The following is a 26,684-nucleotide window of genomic DNA, read 5'->3' as shown; positions in this document are numbered from 1 at the left end:
GCTAGCTTTCAACAAGATACCCAAAATGCAAGCAAATTTAATGGAAAGTATACAGAAAATGATCTGCAAATAACTTATTTTGAGTTAGTTTGCATTGTTCTGATACAAAAATGGTGAAAGATACTTTTTTTCTTAGAATATGGAAGAAACCAATCTGCTGGCACTTAAAACATTCTAAGAGAGCCTTCAAACCCTTTGAGAGACTGATAAGCGTGGAAAGTGTATGATTCAATGAAATCTATCATTTGGGGTTAAAGAATACCAGAGAGATTCTAGAATACTAAGAAATAACATGGGGGAAAGAGAACATCTGGTTTTAAGGAAATATAGTATGCATATCAGAAAATAAGTGGAAACAAATAAGTAGTGGGACACTAAAATATCCAAGTTACAAACTATACAGGAAAGACAGAGTAGCTTTGTGCCAATGCAGGCTTAATGTTGTATTTAAGGAAAGTTAAGAATCAAGTCACATAGATGAATTAACTGTATCAGCAACTAACCTAAAATCCTTTTGGAGTTGAAGTTCCAACCCTAAATAGAATATGCGTTAGGAACCACCAAGATACTAATTGGTAAGGAAGAGATTGTAAGAACATAAATTACAATAAATATCATTTTGGGCTGTGCTTTTCAGACTACGTTTTTAGACACCAAAATTTACTGCTTCATGCAATAACTTCTCAGGGAAGCCACAAACAGGATGGGAAACATTTGGCTTGGTACTGAGCAGTGCAAGTTCAAAACATTGCTATTATAATAGGGATCATAGTGTCCTAAAAATGAGCATCTCTGCAGGGACAAAAAGAAAAAATATCTGCCACAGTGGTGTTCATTTTTCAGAAAGGAAATTACACACAAATGAGGAAACCTGCTTAAAAGGAATGAAAAGGGTGAAATGTTTGAAGACAGCATGGAGACATAACACTGGAAACTGAAAGCAAGTTCATAACGTCAAAAAGGATTTTCATAAGACTCAGTAGGGTGGGTGGCTAAAAGGAAATATAAGGAAAGCTATTTGAAGTAAGAATCTAAAGGACAAATGGCCAGAACCAGGTCATTATTCAGTTAAGTGTTCTAATGAAATTAAAGTATGAAACAACAATAACTATTAACAGTATTTTCTTGCTTAAGTCTAGTTTTTTAATGAGGAATGGAAGGTGGCAAATGTAGTTTCAGTTTTTAAAAAGGGCACCAAGTCAGACCTCTGGACTACAGACCAGGAAATCTGGGGAAGACTATACTGGGAAGGACATAAGAATAGCTTTTGTATAAGAAGGTATGCTTTACATCTCCTAGTATGCCTTGAAGGGAAACTGTGAGCACATGGATAAGGGGTATAAGCCGTTTGGATTTCCAAAAGGTTTTCAAGAAGGTCTTTAACTAAAGAGACTAGGTTCCTGTGGGATAAGAGAGAAGGTCTTCCTGTGGGTAAATAACCAATTATCTGGTTAGTTATTTCCTGTAAAAGATGGAAAATAATGGGCAGGGATAAATGCTCAGTTTTCCCAGTGAGGGAGATTGTTTCTGCTCCAGAAGGTCTACTCTGTTTGGCATGTACATCAGTGAGCTGGAAAGGAGAATGAATAATGCAGTGACACATCTTGATGATACAAATCTATTCAGAGTTCTTAAGACGAGGATAGATTGCAAATAGCTACAGAAAGACCTCACAGTACTGACTGGCAGTAAAGTGGTGGTGGCTGAGATACAGTGTTGATAAATGTAAAACAGTGCATGTGGAAAAAAACAGTCCTAACTTTAAATGCACAGTGATGAGCTCTCATTTAGCTCTCTACAAAAGAGATCATGGAATTATTATAGATAATTCTATGAAAACGTCACTTCAGTACTCAACAGTGTTCAGAAAACTGAATCAAATGTTAGGAAATACTGGAAAAGGAATAGAGAACAAAGCAGAAAATATTATGCCATGGTATAAGACCCTGGTATACCCACATCTTGTATATTGTGTGCAGTGTTTTGGTCCCTCAATCTGAAAAAGAGTATTCCATATTAGATCCAAGGTATGGAAAGCTCCTATACAAGGAGAGAATAAATGAATAGGACTGGGATTTGTCTTGCCTAACTTCACATCTTCCAGACAGGTGTCTGCATGTGAGCTGTTTGTCTAGGCTCCAAAAGTTCCCTAAGCTCAAGGAAAATCTGCTCAGTTTAGTTGCTGGAGTTTAGAATGAGATTCATATCATCCTATTGTAAAAACTTACATTTTGTTTAATTTCCTGTCTTGATTAGCTTCCTATTGACTGTAAAGGGAACATAGGGTGACTTGCTCAGATGTAAATGCCTACCTCTTAGATATCCAAATTTTGTCAAATGTATTCCAGTATGGGAATCTTCAGGCTGGAAAAAGTGGAAGATATGATGGAGGTTTATAAAACCATGAATGGCACAGAGAAGTTCAACAAAGAATGGCTGATTACTGTCTCTCATGAGCGAAGAATTAGGGATCTTCTAGGGAAGGTCTCAAGTGATAAGTTCAAACAAAACAAAAAAGAGATGGTTCTTCAGCTAAATACTAAACTCATCATAAGATGTTGTGAATGTTAAAAGCCTACATGAGTTCAAAAAGCTAGTGGGCAATTCATGGAAGAGAAAGCATCAAGAGCTAAATGACATAAAAATATAACTTCTGGCTCCAGAATCTCCAAGCCACAATTCAGTGAGCTGGAAGAGTCTAGCAAGGAGCACGGGAGCTCATGCTTTCCTGAGCTTTACATTCTTCCCTAGGCAACTGCATTGGCTACTGTCAGAGGAGGGACTGGGCAAGAGGGACTTTTGGTCTGTTTAGCCACTGTTATGTCTGAGACTTGCAGTATTTGGCTGGTTAGGGTTTGTGCGGTATATGTCTTCTAGAGTTCTTGCTAATTTTCCAAGGAGTTTTAAAACACTGACAGGACTGTACGGATCATTTAAAATCCAATCTACCACCTACAGTATCACACACTATTGAAATTCTTTCTTGCATAAGGACAGTCATAATGAAAATAATTTGGGGCTGTTTCTCCTATTGCTGTTCACACTGAGAAGTCATTTAAATCCTGAGCAATTTAATTGGTTTAAATAGGTCTCCTTGTGGCAGTGGAACACCACACACCATGTATATTTGTTTTTAAATTAGAAACACTACAGTTCTCCACATTTTTATGATATAAAACTGTGATATATATAGTATTTTTTATTTAGAAAAAAAAATAATGGAAATATAAATCAGTCATAAAATATAAAAACTGATTATTAAAATATAAGTATTACTGTAAAACATTTCAATCATGCTGATGAAAATCACAATCTAGTAGAAATTCTTAATTTCTTCTTCTACAGATGAAAAGTATTATGTAAGATACAGAAATTATTACTATTTCTTAAAATTGTTTGAACACTTGTTGAAAGAAAAAGGAATTCACATTGACTTTCTCTTACTCTAAAACTACCTCAGGAATGATGTATGTTGAATGGTGGACACATTGTCCCTGATGAATTGCGTTACTTAACTTAGCCTTTGAGTGGCTGACCTTTTTAATAATACAATATCATCTGCCAGATCTTAATATGGATATATTTTTCTTTCTCTTGAGTTTTTAATTGTAAGATTACTGGCATTAATTACATAGCTCTGTATTGACTAGCATTCTTTTCTTGTTACTTTGTTGTGTTTTGATTCAAATAACTAATAAAAGTGCTAGTAAAAGTTCAGGCTTAGTATAATAGAATACAGAGGATCAAATTCAAATATGGTGAAAATCATATTGTATTTTATATACTGCAAAATTAGCATAATGCTGCAAAAATCAATATTGTTGCAGCAGAAAAAGCAATTAAGAAAGCCAATTGCAAAATGTGGGGAAGGAAAGAGAAACATTTTATCTTATACTTTCATAAGTATTCCTATGTTTTGACTTCTTTGCTTGTTACTTCCTTATGTGTCTTAGCCTTCCCACTCTGTGAAATAACTTGCGGTCACTAAAATATGTTGACTAATCATGAAGATTCTTCTATTTCCCCTTAATTTAGATATAATGATTATGTGATTTACATAATCATTTGTGTCAGTCTTCATGTAAGACCAATACTTCTAAGTCAACATTTCAGATGCAAATAATTGCCCTGAAATCAGTCAAGTACTTAATTATATGCTTAAAAACAAGTGGTTTATAAGCTTAAGTCTGTGTGCTTTGCCTGAGCAATGAAGTTTTCAATTAAAGCCTGAATGTATTACTATACAAATTAATAACAAATTAACTTGCTTTAATGCAGAATCTGCATTAAAGTGCATTGTAGTGCAGGAACTGATCTTTGCACCAGATGATTTCCATTTATTCTAACAGTGACTTATTTATAAATACAATGAGGGCACTGGTCATGCTGACTAAGAGACGTTCTCCGATCTTGGAAAGTAACAGTGGAGGTGCCTGTTTGACCATCCCCAGTATAAGTCACAGTGCTATGGCCAAGAACCTTGGCCACTTAAACTGGCAGACAGTAAAATAGCTATTTGCAAGTTGCATGTTCAGACAATAATATATATATCTTCAGTCACTGAAGCCTTCATCTTCCAAGAATAAATGCCTGTTCTTAAAACATGTTGTTCTTCTGAGCTCCAGTGTTGATTTAAATGATCAGGTTAAGCACATGTATAATTGTGGGATAAAACAGACATGCTAGATCTTTTCCTTTTCATCACAGACCTTACTCTTCTCACAACACTGTAAATCAGTATTCTTTCCAGTAATATCAGTTGTGTTTCAGTGGTATAAAACTGGTGAAATGGAGAAGAGAACTGTGTGTTGTGAATTTGATCTATGCCACTGCTCTCGTGTTATGGCATGTGCATCATTCCCTACACTTATCTTTACAAAATGCACATCGCTTCTGGTCTGTGTATTTTACAGATTTATCATTATAGCCATTCACTTCATATGAATTCCATTTAAGTCAGTCTAACTCCTTATGTTGTGGGATTTTATATAGCATAGTGGAAGCGAAATCTGACCTTTAATGAAGTTTGAGGGACAATTTTTCCATGATGCTTGCCTTTAAGCCAGTTCATGACATTCTAATATCTATGAATGTCTTAATGCTACTTACAGTGTGAAGATTCTTACGGTTCACTCAGATATTGATTTTTTTCTTTTGAATGTTGTTTGCATCACATTTTGGTGAAATGATTAGTAGGTAATCATTTCAGGTTTCTTGTTCATCCAAAATGAGATGCAGACCACATATGCTCTGTATTAAAAATACTGAGAGAAAGGAGCTGGAAAGCCAGACTAATATGGCAAGTGAATTATCCTACCTTTGTGTGCAGAAATCACATTACCTAATGTGCTCCTGAAAATGATGGAATTTGTCCCTTAGAAATGTCTTATTGGTACATTTTGACACAATTTACCGTGTTAAAGATTTATAAATGTCTCCTTAGAGAAGATAGATACGGAAGAGTGAAAGATCCTCTCTCCATTAGAGTCACGATGTGCTGTGTCTGGGGTCCATGCTGCAGGGCTCTGGGGATGTTTTTACATGCATCATGGAAACATGATCATCAGGTTGTTTCTATTAAAATCAAGATGCTTGAAACTAGCAGTTTTTGGTTTTCGCATACATTATTAAAATTACTAAACTGGACTGCTGTTACGCATAATTTTAAAGGTTATCTTACACCGTGCATTCTTTTGTTTTTCTGAAATGTGGAGGCATGTAGGCCAGTTTGGGATTCATAGCAAGGAGGTTTTTTATTTTCTTGTTTTTATTCCCCTTTCTAACCATTTATTTGTAAAGCACAGGATACCTGAGGTAAGAGCATGACCTCAGTGAGATCTATCTGTTTTACCATTGATTACCTTTCTTTATTCACTGTATTGGGGAACTGTGATCTGCCTCTGTTTTCATATATTAAACAGCATTTATCAGCCCGTCCACCCTGAGGAACATATACTACATAAAAAATGAGAGAAGAAAGAAGCATCCTTTATAGCTCTCATTCCAGTGGATGTTCTGGTTAGAGATTTGGTTTAGCTTGCCAAAAATTGCTATCAAGGCTCTAATTTATATCATCACCTTCTGAAATGCCAGGCCTTATCGCTGAGACTTAAGGCCCGTATTAAGTTATATAAAAAGACTGTTGCCTGTATCATGATCAGGATGTGCCCTCCTTTCAGCTCGACATGGGATACCTCTGCTATACTAGTCAGCTGGTAGTAGAGTCAGTAGTTTTTGAAGTAGTTGCTTATGTTTGTTTGTGTTTAATTCACACAGGTTTATCGAGCAGAAATTGTGCCTCTTAAAGAGAAGGTGCATCACGTCAATGAACTTGCTCACCGGTTCACCCCTTCTGATATTCAGCTCTCCCAGTATAATCTCAGCTGTGTGGAAGACCTGAACACAAGGTGGAAGGTGCTACAGGTAGACTTCCCATGACCATTTTCTTTATGCTGCATTTAAGTAAATATTTTTTCCGTCTGTGCAGTTGTTTTCTCCCCATGGAAGAGCATTAAGGCCATATTAAAGGAATGAAAGAAGCAGCAGATAGTATTGAAAAACACTTTCAGAAATGGTGTTCCTATGAGAAAACAAGAGGCTGTATTTTCATGTGCTTTGAATATTTTATCGAGAACTAGAATTCAGTTAACCAAGTTTGTCATACAGTTAAAGCTCACATACAGTTAAAACACTTAATAGTTTGTTTACCTTTTAATAACAATATGTTGCATTTAGCAATTCCTGTTGCCAAACGTGTCATGTGATGGTTTCTTTCAGCTGACTTATCCATGTTTTACTGAGATTTTATGGTGTGCATGAAGGATTGATTTAAGATAGTTTGCTTTTGCTGCTTTATTCCTTTTACTTTTTGTTTAAATAATTTTCAGGGACAATAGTTTTAAATATTTTCTTCCACAGCCAGACTAATGATGCTGTGCAGTGGAACCTTTAATGTCACATTGTTACAATCAAATGCAAAATTACAAGGCATTATATGCATTCAGTTGGCAGGATTTGTTACTGCTATTAAAGCTGCTAAGAAAGGGATTAATATTATGATATATTATGAAATCAATGTGAGCATAAAATAAATAAATATTATTAAAAATAAATATTGAAAAGTTTATAACTTCGCTTTTTTTTTTTTTAACATATACATCACTAAAGTTTTAGATTACTCTGTGTTATATTGTGATTAAAGCCTTCCAAAATGTATACTTTTTTCCAAAATGCACTATATTCCAACTCAGAATTTTAGGAAGAATGAGTGGGGGGGAAGGTGTAAGCATGTGTGAACTGACATATTGTGATGTAGGTGCCACAGCAGTAGAGCAGTGTTATGATTAAAGGAAGGCAAATGCAATTAAATGCACTTCTTTAAGCAATGGAGTTTACTCACTGTTTTATTTATTGCTACATCACTGCCCCACATTGTGAAGTCATGTCGTTGTATTTACCTTAACAAAGATATTGCAAAAATGTGGAAGTATGAGATGGAAGTTAACACAGAGTTTTGCCTTTATTGTAAAATCCAAATATTTTGAGCAATACTCAAAAATGAACCGATTCCCTGTTATCATATATAGAGACACAAGATCCTGAAGCTGTCAACTCTAGTAGTCAGCAAGAGGTTATTGCTTCTTTATTGCTTCTCCAAAAGAAATCTCACAGTTCTGTGACATCTCCAGTTTATCGTCAGTTCATGCAAATATTAACAAAATAAATACTTTATGCTTTTTCATAATCAGCAGTTGGCAGTGACAGTGCTAGTTTAAGAAAACGATAATTAGTCCTAGATCTTTGGTCATTAGCCTCCCTTTTTTCCCAGATTCTCAAGATAGACTTTAGGTAAATTTATTAAAGCAGACCAGCAGATATCTGGAAGATAAAATGAGTAGTCCCAAAATGACTTACCTCACCTATGAGGAAAATCACAGTTGTTTTATGTTTTTAAAAACAACAGCTAATTCAAGCAGCAACAGAATCAGTTAACAAGTTTGCTATGTTTTATTGAAAATTAACCTGCTAGTTAACAAAATAGTGAACTAAGTTCCAGTGATTTGCTGAAATATACTTCACTACTTCATCAAGACATAAGGGAAAGAGGAAGATTCATGGGAAAGGCATATAGGATATGAAATAGTCAACCAAGTCTGAGAGAAAGACAGAGATAGATAAACATTTTGTTGTAACTGTTCATGAAAGTACCAGACAGAGGGCAAACTTGACATTGTAGACTACGTGGATTTTGTTTTAAAATTTATAGTAAATCTCTCTTGCTCTCTGTCTCGTTGTCTCTCTGTCTCTATATCCTAAGGGGGGAAATATTTCTCACCCATGTATCCCATTTCCTATAAAACAGCATTGCAGGAAAATCATAAAACAGATGGTTTTGTGCTGTTGTTTGCCAGAAGTATGTTAATTCCTTGTTATATGTGGAAGAGGTGCATAAGGCTTATCGTAGCTGAAATAGTAGTGAACCCTAATGTTATAAGAAGGTTTCAGGGCATTTTTTTAGAGGATGAAATGGTGTGTTGTTTCTTGTTCTATTAACACTGGAACTTTTATAAGATCAGAAGAGGAAATGTATCCTTTTAAACCAAATCTTACAGAGAGTTAATATTATATTCATTTTACAAACATAAGAACAAGCCAGACCCTAGTCAGTCATTTACAGTATTGTGAAGTGGTTGTTACAATGAGATAATTAGTGAATAGTATCACATATTGCTGCAGAATCTTTCTGGAACTTCACTTACATTTCTACATTAATGCATATTTGCCTTTGTGTGTGTGTATGTGTGAGTGTGTATGTGTGTTTACTTTTGATCAAGGTACCTTGAAGTGTTACTGGAAAAAATATATGGAAAATAACGTAATTATGAATGAGTATCCACAAGACAGAATTTTAAATTTAGTGATACATTTTTGTACTGGAAATTCTTACAGACTTAACCAGTCCTGGTGTTGAGGTATTTTATAAAGACATATTTCATTAATTCAGCTCAGTCACTGAGAATTAAAAATATATCATCAGCTTGTGAAGTTTAAACAATGTGAAAATAATTAGCTTCATACCTTTAAAAGAGTACTTTTAAGGGAAAAAACAGTTTATTTTCCCATATTTCTTGAACATAAAAGGAGATTAAATCCCTCCAGGGAACTATTTGTTATGGACTTCACAGGCAGCTCTCATGTTCAGATTCTGTGCACTTCAAACAGTATGCGTAATGAGATCATCCTGAGGGAAAGCATGTCTTGAAAACTGTTACTTACAGTCAAGGTTTGAGGATCCAGGGTGACCGGATTGGAGGGAATTATGTCCACTTCTGTTTGGCTGGACATCCAGTTGGTGTAATGCTGGTCAAAAGGTGAATCCTCTGACACTTAAAAGAATTTCCAAGTATCCCATCGGGAACAAGCCTTCAGCGATCCAGAAAGATTATTTTTGTTGAAATCAAATTGTGTCCACTCTTATTTAGAAGATTACCTGTAATAAGCTGAGAAATACAAAAAGAACACACTGGACACTGTCTTACATCCACAAAATGGATCTTTAAAGAGATTTTTGTCATGAGATTTATATTCCAGTGTTTTATTTTAGAAAGTTGTAATGAACTTCAGTTATCTGTGAGTGGTTGTCTCTGCCCATAGTGGTGGACCTAGCCTGTCTAGTTTGTGCAGGTGGGCAACCTGGAGGAAGCACATACAATGACTAGAGCTACAATGGGCAAAGGGCTGCATAGATTAATATAAAGTATAAGTGTAAGAAACATTAGCCCTAATTTCTGTCTTGTTCTTAACTCGTGGGTTCATCTTGCACCAGTAGCAATGGTTCTCCAACATCTGGGAAGGCTATGGTGCAAGAGTGTCTTGTTAAAAGGTCCAGTCATAGCTATTATTCTGTTCCCTCAGGCAGCTCTCTCTTCTTACAGCAGCTGCTGAAGAAAGAGCAGGCTTTTACTGCTACTGCAGGCAGTTACCTAAAGTTATATCATAGTCTTATTTGTATTCCATTGAGGATGAGTTCTTTACTGCACTGTGTAATATACATGATTGTAATAAGTAGTACTGCAATGAATTATTTAAGAAAACAGCATCTTCCAGGTGCTTCACAAATATTAGCTGATTCTGTCAGCCCCTGGTGAGAAATACGAATGAATCTGACTCTCTTGATATGCAGAGGAACTGACATTGAGAATATAAGGGCTAGAAGGGAAATCCCTTCTGTACTGAAATCAAGATGCAATTGTGACTGCGTGTCAGTCTTGCTTACCTCCATATGTAAATGTCCCACCAGATATTAACTGAAGGTGTTGTCAGGTATTTATTCAGATGCAGTGAGCCTCTGGAGAACTGAGCCACTGGCATGCTGGGCAATAGTCCTCAGCTCACATCCTGCATTCTGTAGGGGGTTGGCACCAGGGCGAATAACTTGCATCAAAATATAAGTTGAAAACAGCACTGATCTATTATATGAAAGTTTAGGTTTGGGGATTTATTTCAGTTTTCCTTCACCTTCTGTCCTCCATGACTCCTCCAAGAAAAAATCCTCAAAAAAGAAGCAAAATAACAACAAAAGTACTCATGTAAAAGAAATGGTTTTTTCAGGTCTCTCATAGGTCAGCTGAAACAAGTTCACCAGATTCTCAGGTCCTTTCTCTATTTCTACATGGGTGTCATGGTAATGGTTTCAGGAAGTATTTTTTCCAAGGTCTCAACCATGTCATTAAGATTTGGATGTGATTAAGGATATTCCCTTATGTCATTTTTTCCAAAGCAGAAGGAAAACCCCTTCTAGTTCTTTGGATTTGAGTAGTCCAAATTCTTAAAAACTGCATATGAGTGTCATACAGGAAAGCTCTATTCGTATACTTAAACCCACAATCTACCTTAACATTTTGTATATCTCATATTACAAGAGAAGTTGCTTATTCTACATTAAACAGTGAATGTAAACAGAAGGTATGTTAGAAGTGGATAGAAGAAGGCGATGCAACACTGAACAAGAAAAATGTTTCTTACTCTGTAGGAGATAGAGAATGTCACATATATATGAATGAAATGGGTAATTAGCTTTTTGTATTTCAGCATTATTGTCTTTGGATTGCCTTAGCAGTTTCTCTTTTCATTGTGTCATTTTATTCATTTTAATAATTAATATGTTCCCATTCCTTTGGGTTTCTTGCTTTTTAAAAAAATATATATTTTGACTTATGTCATCTGACAGTAACTGACAAAAACAGGAGACAATTGTTTTAAATACCTGGGGGCAAAATGCTGGCCCATCTGTAGTACACTAATTAAGGAATTACTAAAATCATAGTTCTTTTCAAGCTTGAATTTTAAAACTGTTTTAGTAGTTGCAGATTTCATCTTCCCAGCAGAGGGAGATTTTGATCCTTTTTGGAAGATGCGTTTCCCCATTAGGCTCTTCAGTAGAAATGTTGTTTTGTGTATTCCATGGGAACTGGAACTTCTGCCAAAGTCACAGTTGTCATGGTTCTTTACTGGCCTCTTACTGATTTAATTGGTTATGCCACTTGGCCTCAGAAGTCATACATTCATGTATTTTTCTTCATTTATGTTAGCTTATGTCTCGATTTTGCTGAATGTTGCTCTGCACAAATATTCATATAGGTTCACTTTACGCTTAATTCATTCCTTAGAGATCTTTATTCATTCCTAAGAGACCTTATGTAAGGTAGTGGAGGAAGGCCAGCTATCTGGACATGGGATTCAATTCTTTTAATGAACTGTGTGACAGAAATTGGAAATATTGCCTAGTAAATTAGAGGGGCATGTTCATTGTTTTGTGGCATGTTTAGTACAGTAAGTGAAAGAATGCACGTATGTAAGTAAAAAACAGGTATAGTTATCAACGACAGCCATGCCAGCAGAAAAACAAATAAAACCTTGTTAAAGTTACGATGTTCTATGTGATGAATTTCAGCTTCTTGAAACTTTAAATGCTTTAGTCATTTTTTTTGTTTGCAAAAATACATTCATTTTAGAATTCTGTTATTCTTTTTGGCTTCCTTTAATTTGCAATTTTGCCATCTTTAAAGACTTGTTTTAAAGAACCATACAGAACAGTAATTTGCCCTGTTTTATGTTCTCATTTCAGTGTACATACGTAGATTTTTTTATGCGTTTCATATTTCTCTTATATATGTGTGTATATATATATGTGTGATTATAAAAACTGAATTACCTTGTTTACAGTTACAAAGACAAACACTTAAAAGTTAGGAAATGCAAGAAAATACATGTTACACATGCAGCCTGAATTCAGCACTCTTTGTACAATCTTTTTGTATACAATATATCCTGTAAATCTCTGATTCATCTGGGCAATGCAAAAATGATAGGAAGAGAATGGGCATATCATTTGATGTATGTTAGTCTTTTCTTCTAACACAATGAGACTTACACATTTACCTACATGTGTCAGCAATTATAGATCATGTTTGGCAGCACACATCCATACCAGTCACACCAGACTATAGTTGGGGTACTGGGGAAAAATGAAATTATGATACTGTAGGAAGTGCATTCGCTGAACATGAATCATTAGTTCTGTGGCTTTTCAGTTAACTAGTTTTATCTAAATTACTCAGTAGATAGCTCTTTCACTTATTTACTAGCCACCACTGAAACATTACTGAAGAAGGAATTATTCATATTCTGTAATATTCATGATCCATAATTCATGAGTATCTCAAAAGCATTAATTGAAATTATTTCCACAGAAGTTTTTTTGGAAAAGAAAGTGGAAGTTACAACTGGAGAATTAAAGCACAGAGTTTCAGTTCTACAAAGATGTGTAGACAGTGGGAGTTAGAAGTTTTTACCTTAAATGAGAAAATTGCACATGTAGCTTCATTTTTTTCTTGCCAACATTGACAGAATACGGTCTGTTTTTTTTGACATCTTTTTAGGGGTGTGACCTGATTCCAAACAGCTATGTTTAGACTATTCATTATGAGAAATAGTTTTTTTAAGGTAAGAATGTGTGATGTTGTTCAGTGTGAAAAGTTGGGACGTGCACAGAGTTAGCAGCAGCCAGTAATGGTGAAGGCAAACAGGAACAAAACCAAAATGAACCTTACAGTTACAAGTCATTCTCCGGTCCTGACTTCCACATCACAGCTCCTTTTCCTTGCCAAAGTGTTATCAACTGTAAGAGCTCCTAATTTGTGGGTTAGAATTGAAAATGAAAAAGAGCGGAACAGGGTAGGGTAGGGTAGGGTAGGATACACAGTCAGCTATCTGCTGACGCCAGAAGGAAGATGAGTCTTAGTAGTCTCTGGTTCTGCTCCATACCCTGGAGGGGATTTACTCTGCCGACACAGACGGTCCGTTCATCCCCGCTTCATTGGGAGCAGGGTTAGGGCAGACGCGCTGAGCTTGCCTTGAATGTGGAATGCATGCATTGCAGGTAAAATGTTCGCTGAGTTTAAGAGCCGTCCTATAAAGGCCTTGTCTAAAAGTGATTTTCAGAGGCTTGTAGCTCAATGAAACCTTAATAAATATTTTTGGAAGCAGTATAAGACTTCTCAACTTCTAAGGCCTGGTGCCAAAGTATTGTTAAAGGCTTTAGGCAGCAAGAATGTGGTACTAGCAAAAAATCTTCCTCTCTCTCCCTGCTTTTTTCCTGATTTCTATCTCTGAAATGCTCTGATTTTTAGCTGAAACTTCATTCAGAGCAATAAAAAGGCCGAAAGTAGGCAAAAAGTATTCAAAAATCCAGGACAAAAGGTTAATGTTGGCAAAAAATTATTTTGTTTGTTGGGACATTTTGTGTCTTTTTGACATATATTTTTGCATTTTTGATGTATTATAACTGCAGGTATTTTGCTGTCATTCTGTCTACCGTTGGGTTACAAAAGTAGCCTTTTTTTAGGCTATGCAGTATTGTGTGCTATATTTTTTTAGTCTTTTTGCTTCAGTTGGACTTTAAGTGAAGTGAGATATTTTTGCCATTTTATAAATTACTGTTAACAATAGTGTTTAAAATACTGAAAATGTCTGTAATATTACATTGTGACACAGTTTTAAAACTAGTCTTTGTAGATAAGAGTTTGCATGCCATATTCAGAGTATTTTTATAAGGTACTCTTTAAAATTGCCACTGTAGTTTTCATCGCACCATGGGTAAAGCTGTATGTTGTGTTCTTATATAGAAAATTCTGGGCAGTCTGGAAGTCACATAACAATATGATAACTGTAGAGGAGAGGGCATTTTATACACAAAATATCTCAGCTCCTGGTAGGTGTTTTTTGTACAAATGTTTTCTATAAAGTGCATCCTAATCTGGATCCATCAGGGGCAATACAGGCAAAAGGAGTTATTTGATCATTTTGATCACTTACTGATCATTTGATCCAATGATCATTTTTGGTCATTTACTACTTCTCAGAAATTCAGAAAGTTCACAGAAGGAAACACAGGTGTCCAAAAGCCAGTCAGACCCTGAAGGATCTGATGTAATCGAGGGCAATGTTTCTGCATTTCAGTTCACAAATGGAGAGATTGCAAGATTTTCACCTGAGATGGGCAATTAGTCTTAGCCAGATGGCTCCTGAATTGAGGAATATCTACAGGTATATCTGGCCCCTTAACTCTTGCAGTGCTAGTCAAACTTAGAATTAGGGGGCAGTAAAGCTTTGTTAGACTCAGCATGTGAGAAATAGGGAATGAGAGCATAGAAGACAGTTGCTGCCCCCTTTTCATTTAGGTGTTGCCTCTCTATTAAGAATCGTTTGTTCTTCCATTGCTTCCAGTGGCTCGTCTGACCCATTTAATTCTTGTGCTTACTGTTATATTTTTAACAATGGTATTGCAATAACTCTTAGAAAACTCACCCAAATAGGAACACCACTGTACAGGTGCAGAATACGCATAATGTTACTTATGGTTCTTGACTCAGAGTTTACCATGTCGGTTTTTATTTATATTATTTTGCTATTTCTTCTGTAACTGGAGAACTATGGCAACATAAAATTCACACATTATGGAAATGAATTCTTTAGTGTGTGCCATTTTGTTTGGGAATTGTTGGTTTTGTGTGGGTTAAAGACACAATTAGTCTTTTTCTTCCCTTTTCTTAGGTGTTCAAAGTTCATTCTCTGTCATAAGGTCAGTTTGTTTTAAAACAAAATTAATGGCATGATGAATAAGTATGAATTAAATTAGGAAAACAAGCCTAACTCTGCATTTGTACATAACACATCCATTGTGTTGGATGTTGTCACTTCCTTCCCTATGATTCCTTATACTGGTCTCAAGTGTTTTGTGTCCTTTTCTCCCAAAACTCTCCCTTATGACTCCTTTCCATATGTAAAGACAGTCCTACTTATCCATATAGCCTACATATTTAACACCTATCCTGCTTACCTGACATATAGCTGATATTACAGTACTGTTTCAGCAGTTCAGTGATTTCTGGGGGTATTCTTTCAGGAGAAAGAGAAGAACGTGTCTTCCATAAAATAGCTCTGTATTCCTTGTATATCCCAGCATTCCAGTTGCTTATCTCGAAACATTACATTTCAGATCCTGAATTGACTTTGTCTGTACTTTTGCCAGCCAAAGAGCTAAGATAACCAAATTTGGTTTGCACATCGGTTGTCACAGCTGGCTGCAACATAGCCCTGAATTTGGCTATGTTTACCTTTAAAGAGAAGGGGGTTACATTTTTCTTATAAAGTCTTCATAACTTTTCTCAGCTGTGAATGACATGTGAATTAGTGTCAAAGCAGCAGGGTCTGTTGCAGAAGTGATGCAGGCTCCCTCTTTTAAGTACTCAAGATCTAATCCTTTTTCTTCATCGGTGAACAGGGGGTCAGCTTCTGTCAATTAAAGTTTCTGAAAGGCAGAGAGACATCCAGTTCTAGCATGACCACTCTTCTCCCTCGACACTGTGCCCCTACATCCTGAGACTGTGCTTGGTAATTCCCACGAGTGATAGGTTAAGCCTGCAATGTCTAATGGTGCCAGGACTTACTGATTATTTTAGCTTTGCCAATGACACTCTACGTAATTTTTCAAATTATCTTAACTACCTTGTGCCTGAGTTTACACATTTTTAGATGAGTATCCATCTATGGTCAGAAAGGGACATTATGAAACCTAATTAAATTAGGATGAAATTGTGTCAGTTTGTCATAAGTCATAATAGCCTCTTAATTTTATGAGAAGTCTGATGGGTTTTTTTAGTCTGAGGGTCTGTCCGACTCTCCTAGAACAGGGGGCCAGGATAAGAAAGCATATTTTATGTAAATTTGTGTTTATAATTATTTATTGTTATACAGACCCAGACCCCTGAATCAAAACTAAAAATGGATTTGTGATGTGAATTGTACTACAATGTATGAAAAGGGTTTTGGATAAAAACTACGATCTTAACTTATTCTACATGTTTATTGAAAGCATGATTATATTTAAGAAAGACAAGGATGCTGTAAAATCTGCTACTGATAGTCTGTGAGCCTATTCCAGAAAACAAATCATAGCCTGTTTAACATGCCATTTACATGCCATTATGTAGCATTCTGGTATTCAGTGGTAACACTGCTATGTGAAGGAAGAGGTACGGGGCAGACTTTAGACTGGTGTGTTAGAGCTAAGTCGTTCTAGGCAGTTGGCTTTGTGTCTGTCATTCACAACTGTGTTGAATGTTATTCCTGTTGAGTTTGCATAGCCAAATCTCCTTGTATGCCCCAAGAGCAATACTTAAGCCTTCTTTTTGCCAGAAGAAAAACCCTTTATTGTACAGTCTATCAAAGAGCATACTAGGAAAGATGTGAAAGTTGATGGAATAAAAATTCCATTTCGCTATTGTTAGAAAGCTGATGAATTCTTAAATCATTAGACAGGAAACTTTATTTGTTCCTTATCCTTCTAGCTCTTCAGAGGAATAGTCCAGAAAAGGTGTATTCATAGTTGTGCACAAAGTAGATTTCATAAGCCCTCGGGCTATATTATTTTCATGTTTGGTATATTCACACAGCACTGTTACTGTTTAGAGATACTGTATTTCACTGTCTTTTTCATATTCAGACAGACTCTAGCTTGCCAGAAATTTTTTTTTTTTCAACGAGCATATAACTAACAGATGTTTGTTTTTGGCTCCGTGTCTACATTCTTTGAAAGCTGGAGAATTAAATTGCTGACATTCAGACAACACTAATTCACATATCCAGGGAGCCTAATTTGCCATCCCTGAGATCCTGATTCCTGGTGTTCATGGGTTTAAAAACCATTTCAGTGACACAATGTAAGAATAGGCTGGGGAGTTTCAATAGTATGCTCCTGCTAAACATAATCACATTTTATAAACATCTGCGTCATTACTGGTGTGATTCATCTCTAAGCTGTATACAGCTGTGTTTCCAGTTTCAATTAACAGTCCCTTAATTGCATATCCATCTCATGTTACTAATTTAGTTAATTTATTCATAATTAAGAGTATTCTATTTTCTACGAAGGTTTGTTGAGCTTAGAATATGATAAAAAGAAATATTTTAAGGCTCATTGCTGAGAGATTTTGATCCTTACAATAATCACATCAGAAAAAAAGTGTCATTCACACACCTAACAGAGGAAGACAAGTTATAAGGGACATTTCTTCTTTTATCAGAATGAAATGAGAAAATTTTAGAAAGGTTTTGCTTTGTGTTTGAAAGCAAATGACAGTATGAATGTGCTCTTTTCTCCTCATTTTTGCCCTTCTCCCTTTTGCACAAAATCTAATGTAATTATCTATAGTTTAGACTGATACAACAGGTTTTAATATATAAGAAGAAATGACAGCATTAAAAAGGGTGTTACAAGAACAGGGTTTCATACGAGACTTGAATCATTCCATCGCAGGCATTTTGGTCCTCTAACAGCTACATTTCAGAGTACAGTGTATTTGAAAGGACATATGTGATTAGGAACTGTGAGATAAATTAAAAATGTCTGAGACACACTCAGGTGGAAAATAAGGACTGGCTTAGCAGCATTTTCTATCAAAAGAAGTGTTTGTTTTTCAGAAAATGTCTTTTGTGTATCAGTACAAGAATATTCTCTTCAAAGGGGTTTAGAAATCCTAGAAACAAGCCTTCTTGCAGTGTTCTATAATCTAATGAAGTCCTTCACTTGCCATTTTAGCAGGATTGGTTACAACTGTCCAGTATTTTGTAAATACGCACATTCTGTCCTCCCTTGTTATCTTAACAAACCCTGCAGGAATATTCATCCCAGGAAATGCCTGTGATATTCAGGAGATGCATGTGTAAACAGTCCTCTTAGGAAAACCGAAACAAAAAGCCCTCAGCTATATCTAAATTCCTTTAGCATGAAGAGTATTTTGATACTGGTATGTTATTAGTGAGTAGGTGAGTCATTCAAAGGGCAGAACCTCTTTTTAGAAAACAAAAGGGGGAGAAATACGGCACAGTCTTCCCTCTTTAAAAACAAAAACACTTGTTAGATGTTAAGAAAAATATTATTACCTAAGTACACTATCACATTGCTGTAATTTGAAGTAAACACAGGGGACTGTAAGTTGTAAGAGTCGTAAGACTGTAAGAGCACTGAAATAGTCTGATCAATATGTCTCAAGCAGAGCTGCAGGTTTTTAATGACAGCTGCTGAATCCCTTCTTGCTCAAAATCACAGTTGTCTGCTGCTTTTTCCTTTAATCTTCTCCTTCCTCCAATCTCCTTGATGCTCTTTTTAGTTTCTCTTATTGCTCTTCTCCTTGAAGCTTCCTTTCTTCCTCTTCATGTAAGGTTCTCCTTGTCTGTCATATCCTCTACAATCATACCAGCACTTTAAAAAAAAGGCTAGGGAGAAAATCATTAAACAAACAAATGGAGAACAAAAGCAGAAAAATTTAGTCTAACCTGAGAAGAAAGGATAGAGAGAGGAAAAAGTGGAATATAAGGTGCAGGTGCAGTAGGCTTTTAGTCATGGCAGTTTTATGACTCACAACTTTTTGTTTTCTCCAGTGATCTCTTAAGATCAGAGTTAGTGAAAAATACAGCCATAGTCTAAGCAGACTTCTGAAGCTCTTCAAAGAAGACAATCTCATGATTTTCTTTTCTTTTACTTGTCAAATATTAATGTTGGAATGTAATCTTGTGAAGATAATAAAAGTTTGAACCATTTCAACCTTTTAGCTGCATACTGTGTGTATTTAGCAAATAGAATGAGAGTTGCAGTGCTAACAGTGCTGTATGAATTCCAGGCTGCCCCACCTGTTTTGATTAAAATGGTGATTAGGGTTATAGGAGATTATAGCAATTTGCCAGGGTCCTGTTGGGCTGCAAGCTCAAGGTAAGATAGGCTAGTGAAAGTGCCTGCAGAAAGATAGACCACCATGGGTTGATTGAGCTTCAAGCTTTTATGCATGTTACTACCTCTGTTATTTGCATACCCTCTCCAGATTTTACTCTGCAAGAAAGGAAATGTATTCTTTTTTATGTATACAAAAAAATGTTAATAATTTTCTGCATTCAAAGGGAGATGGGTCTTCAAAAGGGAGTGCATAGACTTTTTAATTTTTATTCTGCTAATGTCTTACTCTGGAGGTTTGCTGTTGTTTTTTCTTTTGCATTTTGCTTGCTCCAAATAAAATGATAAGATGGTTCTGCCCTGTACTTCAGACGGCAGATTTAAACCCTATGGAAGTTTATGTGCATGTAAACCTACATTAATTTGTATTTTAGAAAGATGCACTTCATTTGCTTATTGGGATAGAGAGAGACCTGAGCCACAAGTTCAGAGTGACCAAATCCCAATCTCAGTTCTGAATGCCCCGTTAGGGTTTGTTCTATCACAGTATACATATGTTCTTATAGAGAATTTGCTGTCTTTTGCAATAAATACCAATCTTAAACTGTATTTCAATTAATATTCCATTTTTTTCCACAATAAGTAATTCTTAGAAGAATGCTCTTGGATCCTAAATAATGCAATAGACTTCTCGTCTATCTTGACATGTCTTTCTCTTGATCAGCCAATATCTAAAATGAGTGTATGTTTGCTTGTTATATTAAACAAGTGTGATGATTTTGAGTCAGGCTCACGTGGGAAATAAATAGGTATTTAACTGACCACTAAAGCAGCCTAACTTCAGCCTAACCAAGAAAGAAGGAAGTCAGTAAAAGAAGAAGGAAGAGAAGGGGATCTTTTAGGCCACTTGGAGATCAATGGTATTCCAGTTATGAAAAAGCAAATTGTTCCACTGGTAGAATGCCCATGTTTGCTCCTGAATGTAAGTGCACGTACTGCTTGCCTTACCTATGCTTGTCCTGTTTACTTCAGTGTAAGGCTCATATAAGTCAGCAGGATTTATCTTCCTGCTTCCTAGTCATGTCAATCTGTTATCCTTCACTTGTGGAAAATCTTCAAAGGTTCTTGGCCCAGAACACTGAATGAATAAGTCTGTGCAAATTTGAAAAGCTAGGTTTGTTTCTGAGTTTTTTTGTGTGTGCTGTCCTCCCACTCTGAGGATTGTAGAAATCCCATTAAAGCAGCAGCCTCTCAGACTACTTCAGTGAGTTTTTTTATTTTCTTTTTGCAATATTTGGATGCATAGGTGAACTTCCAGAATTTTAATTATTTCTGTATCAGATGAGCAGCAGAAATGTAAAAGGGTTTGGGGAGAGATTTAATTTTAGATAGCAGCTTAATTAACAGCATTTGTAAAAACTAGTGCAACTTTAATTAAATGTCTCTACATTAATTTAGGCATTTAATTGAAAATGTATTGGGATAGTCCTTACAATTTATAACTCTTCCTGTTGTAGAATTTTAAATAACAAGTCATAATAAAAAAAAAAACTTGTATTTTAAGCTTTTGCTAGATTTCTACCAGGTTTTTTCAAATAACAGAAAGCTTTTTTCTCCTAAATATTTATTATGGTTTATAAATTTTATAACAGCATTGTGTAGGTGAAAACTCCACTTCTAGAGGACAACTGAAAGAGTATATTTCTCTTCCCACAGGTGCTGGGCTTTGCTTGTTTGTTTTTATGCCATGTGAACTTTTGTCATTTGTCTTTGTCCCTTTCTCAATATCTTATCAACACTGGCTTGTATTACTACAAAACTGCCAAACTACCACTCCCAAGATTTTTCAGGGCACAAGTGTGTTGGGGTTACTTGCGGTGCTTAGGGAAAGCTGGTTGAGTCTGGATCTGGGTCTCGCTGGTCACCCAGTCCGTGCTGAGAGATGTGGAGAGGCAGAGAGGGGCTTCAGTGCTATACAGAATTTGAGCGGTTCATGCAGCTATCTAAATGCTATCTCGTTTTGTGTGTCCACCCTCTCCCATAACCCAAAAACATGAGAAAAGGTCCAGTATTCCTTTTCACAATTGGGCTGCATCCACCTGATGTAGAAATGTGTGTGTTGTATTAAACATTTATATGTAATTGTTTCCTTACAGTATCTGATTAATTCCAGCTTACCTTTCATTTCTGACCCTATACCTGTGATTCACAATCTTCCAGTGATAGCACTCCGAATTTCAAGTAGTATATACTTTCCCCTAATTGAAATTATTTCCACTGCCCTACATTTCCCTTATGTTTGAAAAGTGAATTCCATTGATACTTTGCCAAAGAGACTGCTCATTTGATAATAATTTTCTTTTCCTTCCCAACACCTATTGCATGCATCAGTTGCATAAATGGTAATTTGAAGCCTTTTTAGCACAGCTGGATATTTTTCATTGATTCTTTTCATCTGAGCATCATTCATTAGAGTTCCTTCATCTTTTTGTGTGCAGTGCACTTTATCTGCAGAATGCTGGGATCTGTACGACAAGATAGAACAAAATGTACAAGGACTTCAAGTCCTTCCAGTGTCATATTAGTCAGGTTATAGATCTGAGACAGAGCAAACAACCGCGTTTGCTTGTCTTCCTTGGGGTACCTATTTATCTTAATTTGTTCTGTACCAACAAAGGAACTGTGAGAAATTGCATCATATTGTTCCAGTGCTTATGTGTTCTTGTGATTTGTATCAGTAGTACCGTTCCGAATGTTCTTTAAAATATGTACCTGTGAAAATATATGCTGACATTTGGAAACGCTCAGGTCTGCTTTTCAGTACATATATGCATATTATGGTCTTTGTCCCACAGCTACAACCTTTCCATCCGGATGACTATATGGCTCGTCATCTTCATTGCTTTTTTTTGCCAGTTTTCTGTTAGTTCTGCTGCCATGAAGCCATGCATTTTCAGAAAAGTCTTATATGTTTCTCCATGAGGTATACATCTTTCTTTCTGTTCTCTCCTGTTCAACTTGGCAAGCTTGCCATCACAACCAAGGCTCCATAGTAAAAAAAATTTGTAGTTTTGTAAAAAACGAAAGTGTTCTTAGGAGAGGACAGCTTAAATTTTTTTCTATTTATAAAATGTTACCCTGTAAAGACTTTTGAAATTATCCAAATGAAACTACCAAACACATTTTTTTGTTTTAATAATGTTGCTTTCTATTTAATTTTTTTTTCTAGATTTCAGTTTTGTGTCCCAGGAAATGTAACCACATTTTCTGCCCAGCTTTGCTACTAAAATTTCAAAAGTGGTATGAAAGTATTTAACATGCATAATGTAAATAGTTAAAATAATCAAAATAATATGATAAGTGAAATAAAGCACTCAGTGTTTACATTTAAAAAGTGAGCTTTCTTGGAAGTATTGGAATGAAATTTCAGCTATTAGTCAAACTCTCAGTTTTCTTCTTTTCCAAACATGAAAAGACTATTTTAGCAGATTTTAACAAGAACACTTCTAAGATCTGCTTCTCAGATCCACTCGTTATTTGGGGAGCATTGCCCAATTTCCTTCACCTAATTAACTGATGAGAATACTTGGCTAAATGATGGGTTTGGGGTAAATGATGGATAGAGTCTTTCAGTACATTTACATTTGCTGCCAAGTAAATGCTTTATTTGCGGTACAGCAGTTTGATTGAAGTGAAGTTTGATTGCTATGTATTTTTAAATTGTTCAGTGAAATAAACAGCAAGAGACAGTAATTTTCCATGAAGGCATAGTATAATAGGTAAAACAGAAAGTTGGGCAGGATGTTAGGATTATGAACTCAAAAGCCATTTTTCTCAAAAGTAGAAAGTGCTACCAAGTGAACCAAAATAACTTGTTAAGAAGAAAGTCTGAAGTAGTGAGCAACATCATTATGATCTCAGCCTTCTCAGCCAAATTATTAGATGGGTGGTGCTGCTGGTAATAGGGTTGCTGTAGTTTCAGTGTCTCTGATAGCTGATGTAATGTCTGCAGACTGGTAGAGCTATAAAATTACAAATCCAGAAACTGATGTTGATCATACTCCTTCTGAAAATAATACGCACTTATTTTAAAGACTGTTTTCTCTTACAAAGGGTTCACATTCATTTTTTTGTATTAATCGATTGGTATAGAACATGTCCAGTTAGTAATAATGATAGTCTCCTACAGTAATATTCCAAGGTACTGTATTTCACAGAATCACAGAACGTTTGATGTTGGAAGGGACTTTGAGGGATCATCTAGTCTCAACTCACCTAGGGCAGGTTGCCCAGGACCCTGTTCAGGCAGGTTTTTAATATTTCCAAGGATGGAGACTCCAAAACCTCTCTGGACAACCTGGTCCAGTGCTCTGCCACCCTCACAGTAAAGAAGTTTTTCCTCATGTTCAGACAGAACTTCTTGTATTTCAGTTTGTGCCCATCGCATCTTGTCCTGTCACTGGGCACCACTGAGAAGAGCCTGGCCCCATCCTCTCTACATCCTCCCTTTAGGTATTTATACACATTGATAAGATCCCCCCTCAGCCTTCTCTCCTCCAGGCTGAAGAGTCCCAGCTCTCTCAGCCTTTCCTCATAAGAGAGATGCTCCAGTCCCTTAATCATCTTTGTAGCCCTTCGCTGGACTCACTCCAGTAGCTCTCTTGTACTGGGAAGCCCAGAACTTGACCCAGTACTCCAGATGTGGCCTCACCAGGGCTGAGTAGAGGGGAAGGATCACCTCCCTCCACCTGCTGGCAGCACTGCCTAATGCAGCTCAGGATACTGTTGGCCTTCTCTGTGACAAGGTCACTTTGCTGGCTCATGATTAACTTGTCCACCAGCACTCACAAGTCCTTCCCCGCAGAGCTACTCTCCAGCTGATGGGCCCCCAGCCTGTACTGGTGCATGGGGTTATTCCTCCCCAGGTTAAGGACCCTGCATTTGCCTTTGTTGAACTTCATGAGGTTCCTCTCTGCCCAACTCTCCAGCCTGTCCAGGTCTCTCTGAATGGCAGCACAGCCCTCTGGCGTATCCGCCACTCCTCCCAGTTTTGTATCGTCGGCAAACTTGCTGAGGGTGCACTCTGTCCCTTCATCCAGGTCATTGATGAGGAAGTTGTAGAAGACTGGACCCAGGACTGACCCCTGGGGGACACCGCTAGCTACAGGCCTCCAACTAGACCCTGTGCCGCTGATCACAACCCTCTGAGCTCTGCCATTCAGCCAGTTCTCAATCCACCTCGCTGTCCACTCATCTAGCCCACACTTCCTGAGCTTGTCTGTGAGGATGTTATGGGAGACAGTGTCAAAAGCCTTGCTGAAGTCTAGGTAGGCAACACCCACTGCTCTCCCCTCATCTACCCAGCCAGTCATTCCATCGTAGAAGGCTATGAGGTTGGTTAAGCATGCTTTCTGCTTGGTGAATCCATGCTGACTACTCCTGATCACCTTCTTGTCCAGAAGATCTTGTTTCATCTATACCACCATTGTCTTATTTTGTCTATACCATCCTATCAAGAATGTTTATCCTCAGCCATTTTGTAGTCACTTATTATTGAAATAAAGTCCATCTTTCAGCTCTTATGAAGGAATTTGCTTTGTTCCGCTTAATGGCCCCCATGTCCAGGTATATTTCAGCCATACCACCTATTCATGAACGTAGAGTCAGATACCCACACCTGAACTAAACTTCATTCATTGTTAACATATTGTTGATTTCAGAAAAGTCAGGATTCAAAAGGGGCCTGAAATCTACAACTTATTCCATATCTATAAAGCACTGTTGAAGTCAAAGAACCTTGCATTTTTACCAAGTGTAAGGCAGGTGCTCAGTTATAATTAATTGTGATTTGTATTGTACTTTCCCTTTAAAATAATAATATTCCAGTTAGATTAGTTTAGTAACATGTCTTGGGTATTACAAGATTATACATTCTTATTCTGATTTACAAAAGGTTGTCTGATCAACAGGATTTTCTTTTCCTGATACCTACTGCTACTCCATTTCATCGTGTTAATTATCACTATTTAATAATGGGCATTTAACTGAATATTTTTTCTCTCGTTCTTTACTTCTAAGACTGTAGTATGGCCAACAGCCTGACTTAATAAGATGTTATGATGGGAAGTGTTTTGGTATCCTGAGGAAGCGAGTTCACAGTGTATGAAGTACAACTTTTAGAACAAGACTTGTTCCATGTTCCTAACATTCTCTAGCTAAGTACATCTTGATAATGCAAGGAAACCTTAAAACTGATCATTCAATCTGCATTTATGGATATAGATAGATAGTAAAATTCTGAAAGAATCAAATCAGAACATTTTGAATATAGATACTATAGCTAATATGAGTCTATTAGGGAAAAAATGTTAGCTGCCTGTACAGCAGCTGGTGAATGGTTTCCCAATTAATAAGAAAAATCCCACTTCTGTTGTTAAACAACTTCAAGTACTCATAATAGTGACAGGGAGTTGGCAAGTAAAATGGTATTGCTGATGTAGGAGTCAAGATTAGTAATGCATTTTCTCAAGGGAACAATGTTTAACAAGTCCAACGTTTCATTTTAAAACTTTTAAAATGGAAAAAAATTGTGGCTGTCTTAAACAGAAATGCAGACACAAATGAGCACTTATAACTCTGGATATACCTTACTTTTGTAGCTTTAGAGGACACAGGCATGACTGTGTACTATAACAGTGCGTAGTCAATGTTGCTGAACCATTACTGGATTTAATATGGCAGAAAATGTTGGTGCTGGGGTGAATTTATTCTTCAGAGGAGCATTTGGTTGTGCCTCCTTGACCCAGTGTGTTAAACCTTGTGCAACTGTATGTAAAAAAATGAAGAAAAAATTAACTGTTTTAAAAATGTGTTATTTCATCAGTTATTTTCCAAAAGGCCTTCAGAGACCTTCAGGCAGTTCTGAACTTTGCTATTTAGAAAATGACACAAGATTAATTTGGAGTTTCTTGTAGTCTTATTGAAGCAAATAATACACTTGAAGCTGCATTTTTCTCTTGCTCACCAGTGGTCTTTGCTTTTTAGATACTATTCTGTATTTAGCCAGGCCATATTTTTTATACAGCTTTCTAACCATAACCAGAATAATTTAAATTCTGGGATGATTATAAGAAGGAAAGAAAGTTGTTGTAAACCCAAACATACATGCACACACACAAACATACTTATGTATATGTTTACCTACACATAACAGATTTTCTGAGAGCATGGGAAACAGAAAAATCAGTTTGAGATCTGACAAGCAGGTATAATTTATTCTTTAGTACTAGGTTATCATGATGGACACATAGATGGATGGCTGGGAAGAAATTATCACAAATTATTTGAAATCCAACAGGCCTCTCTGTATAGGCATTTAAAAAATTTACTAGCTTCA

General features: G+C 36.4%; 1 protein-coding gene across 1 annotated transcript in view; it reads left to right on the top strand.

Moving 5' to 3' along the window:
* Positions 1-26,684, top strand: part of DMD (dystrophin) — a 1,189,181-nt gene that overhangs the window by 998,703 nt on the left and 163,794 nt on the right. Inside the window, exon 60 of the mRNA XM_067297573.1 lies at positions 6,277-6,423. Coding sequence (XP_067153674.1) covers positions 6,277-6,423 — 147 coding nt within the window. The remainder of the gene's footprint in view (positions 1-6,276; positions 6,424-26,684) is intronic.

This window comes from Apteryx mantelli, chromosome 1 (assembly GCF_036417845.1).
Source record: "Apteryx mantelli isolate bAptMan1 chromosome 1, bAptMan1.hap1, whole genome shotgun sequence".
In the NCBI taxonomy this organism is placed as follows: Eukaryota; Metazoa; Chordata; class Aves; order Apterygiformes; family Apterygidae; genus Apteryx; species Apteryx mantelli.
Note: the sequence above shows the minus strand (reverse complement) of the source record. Positions and strands in the feature narration are given on the sequence as shown.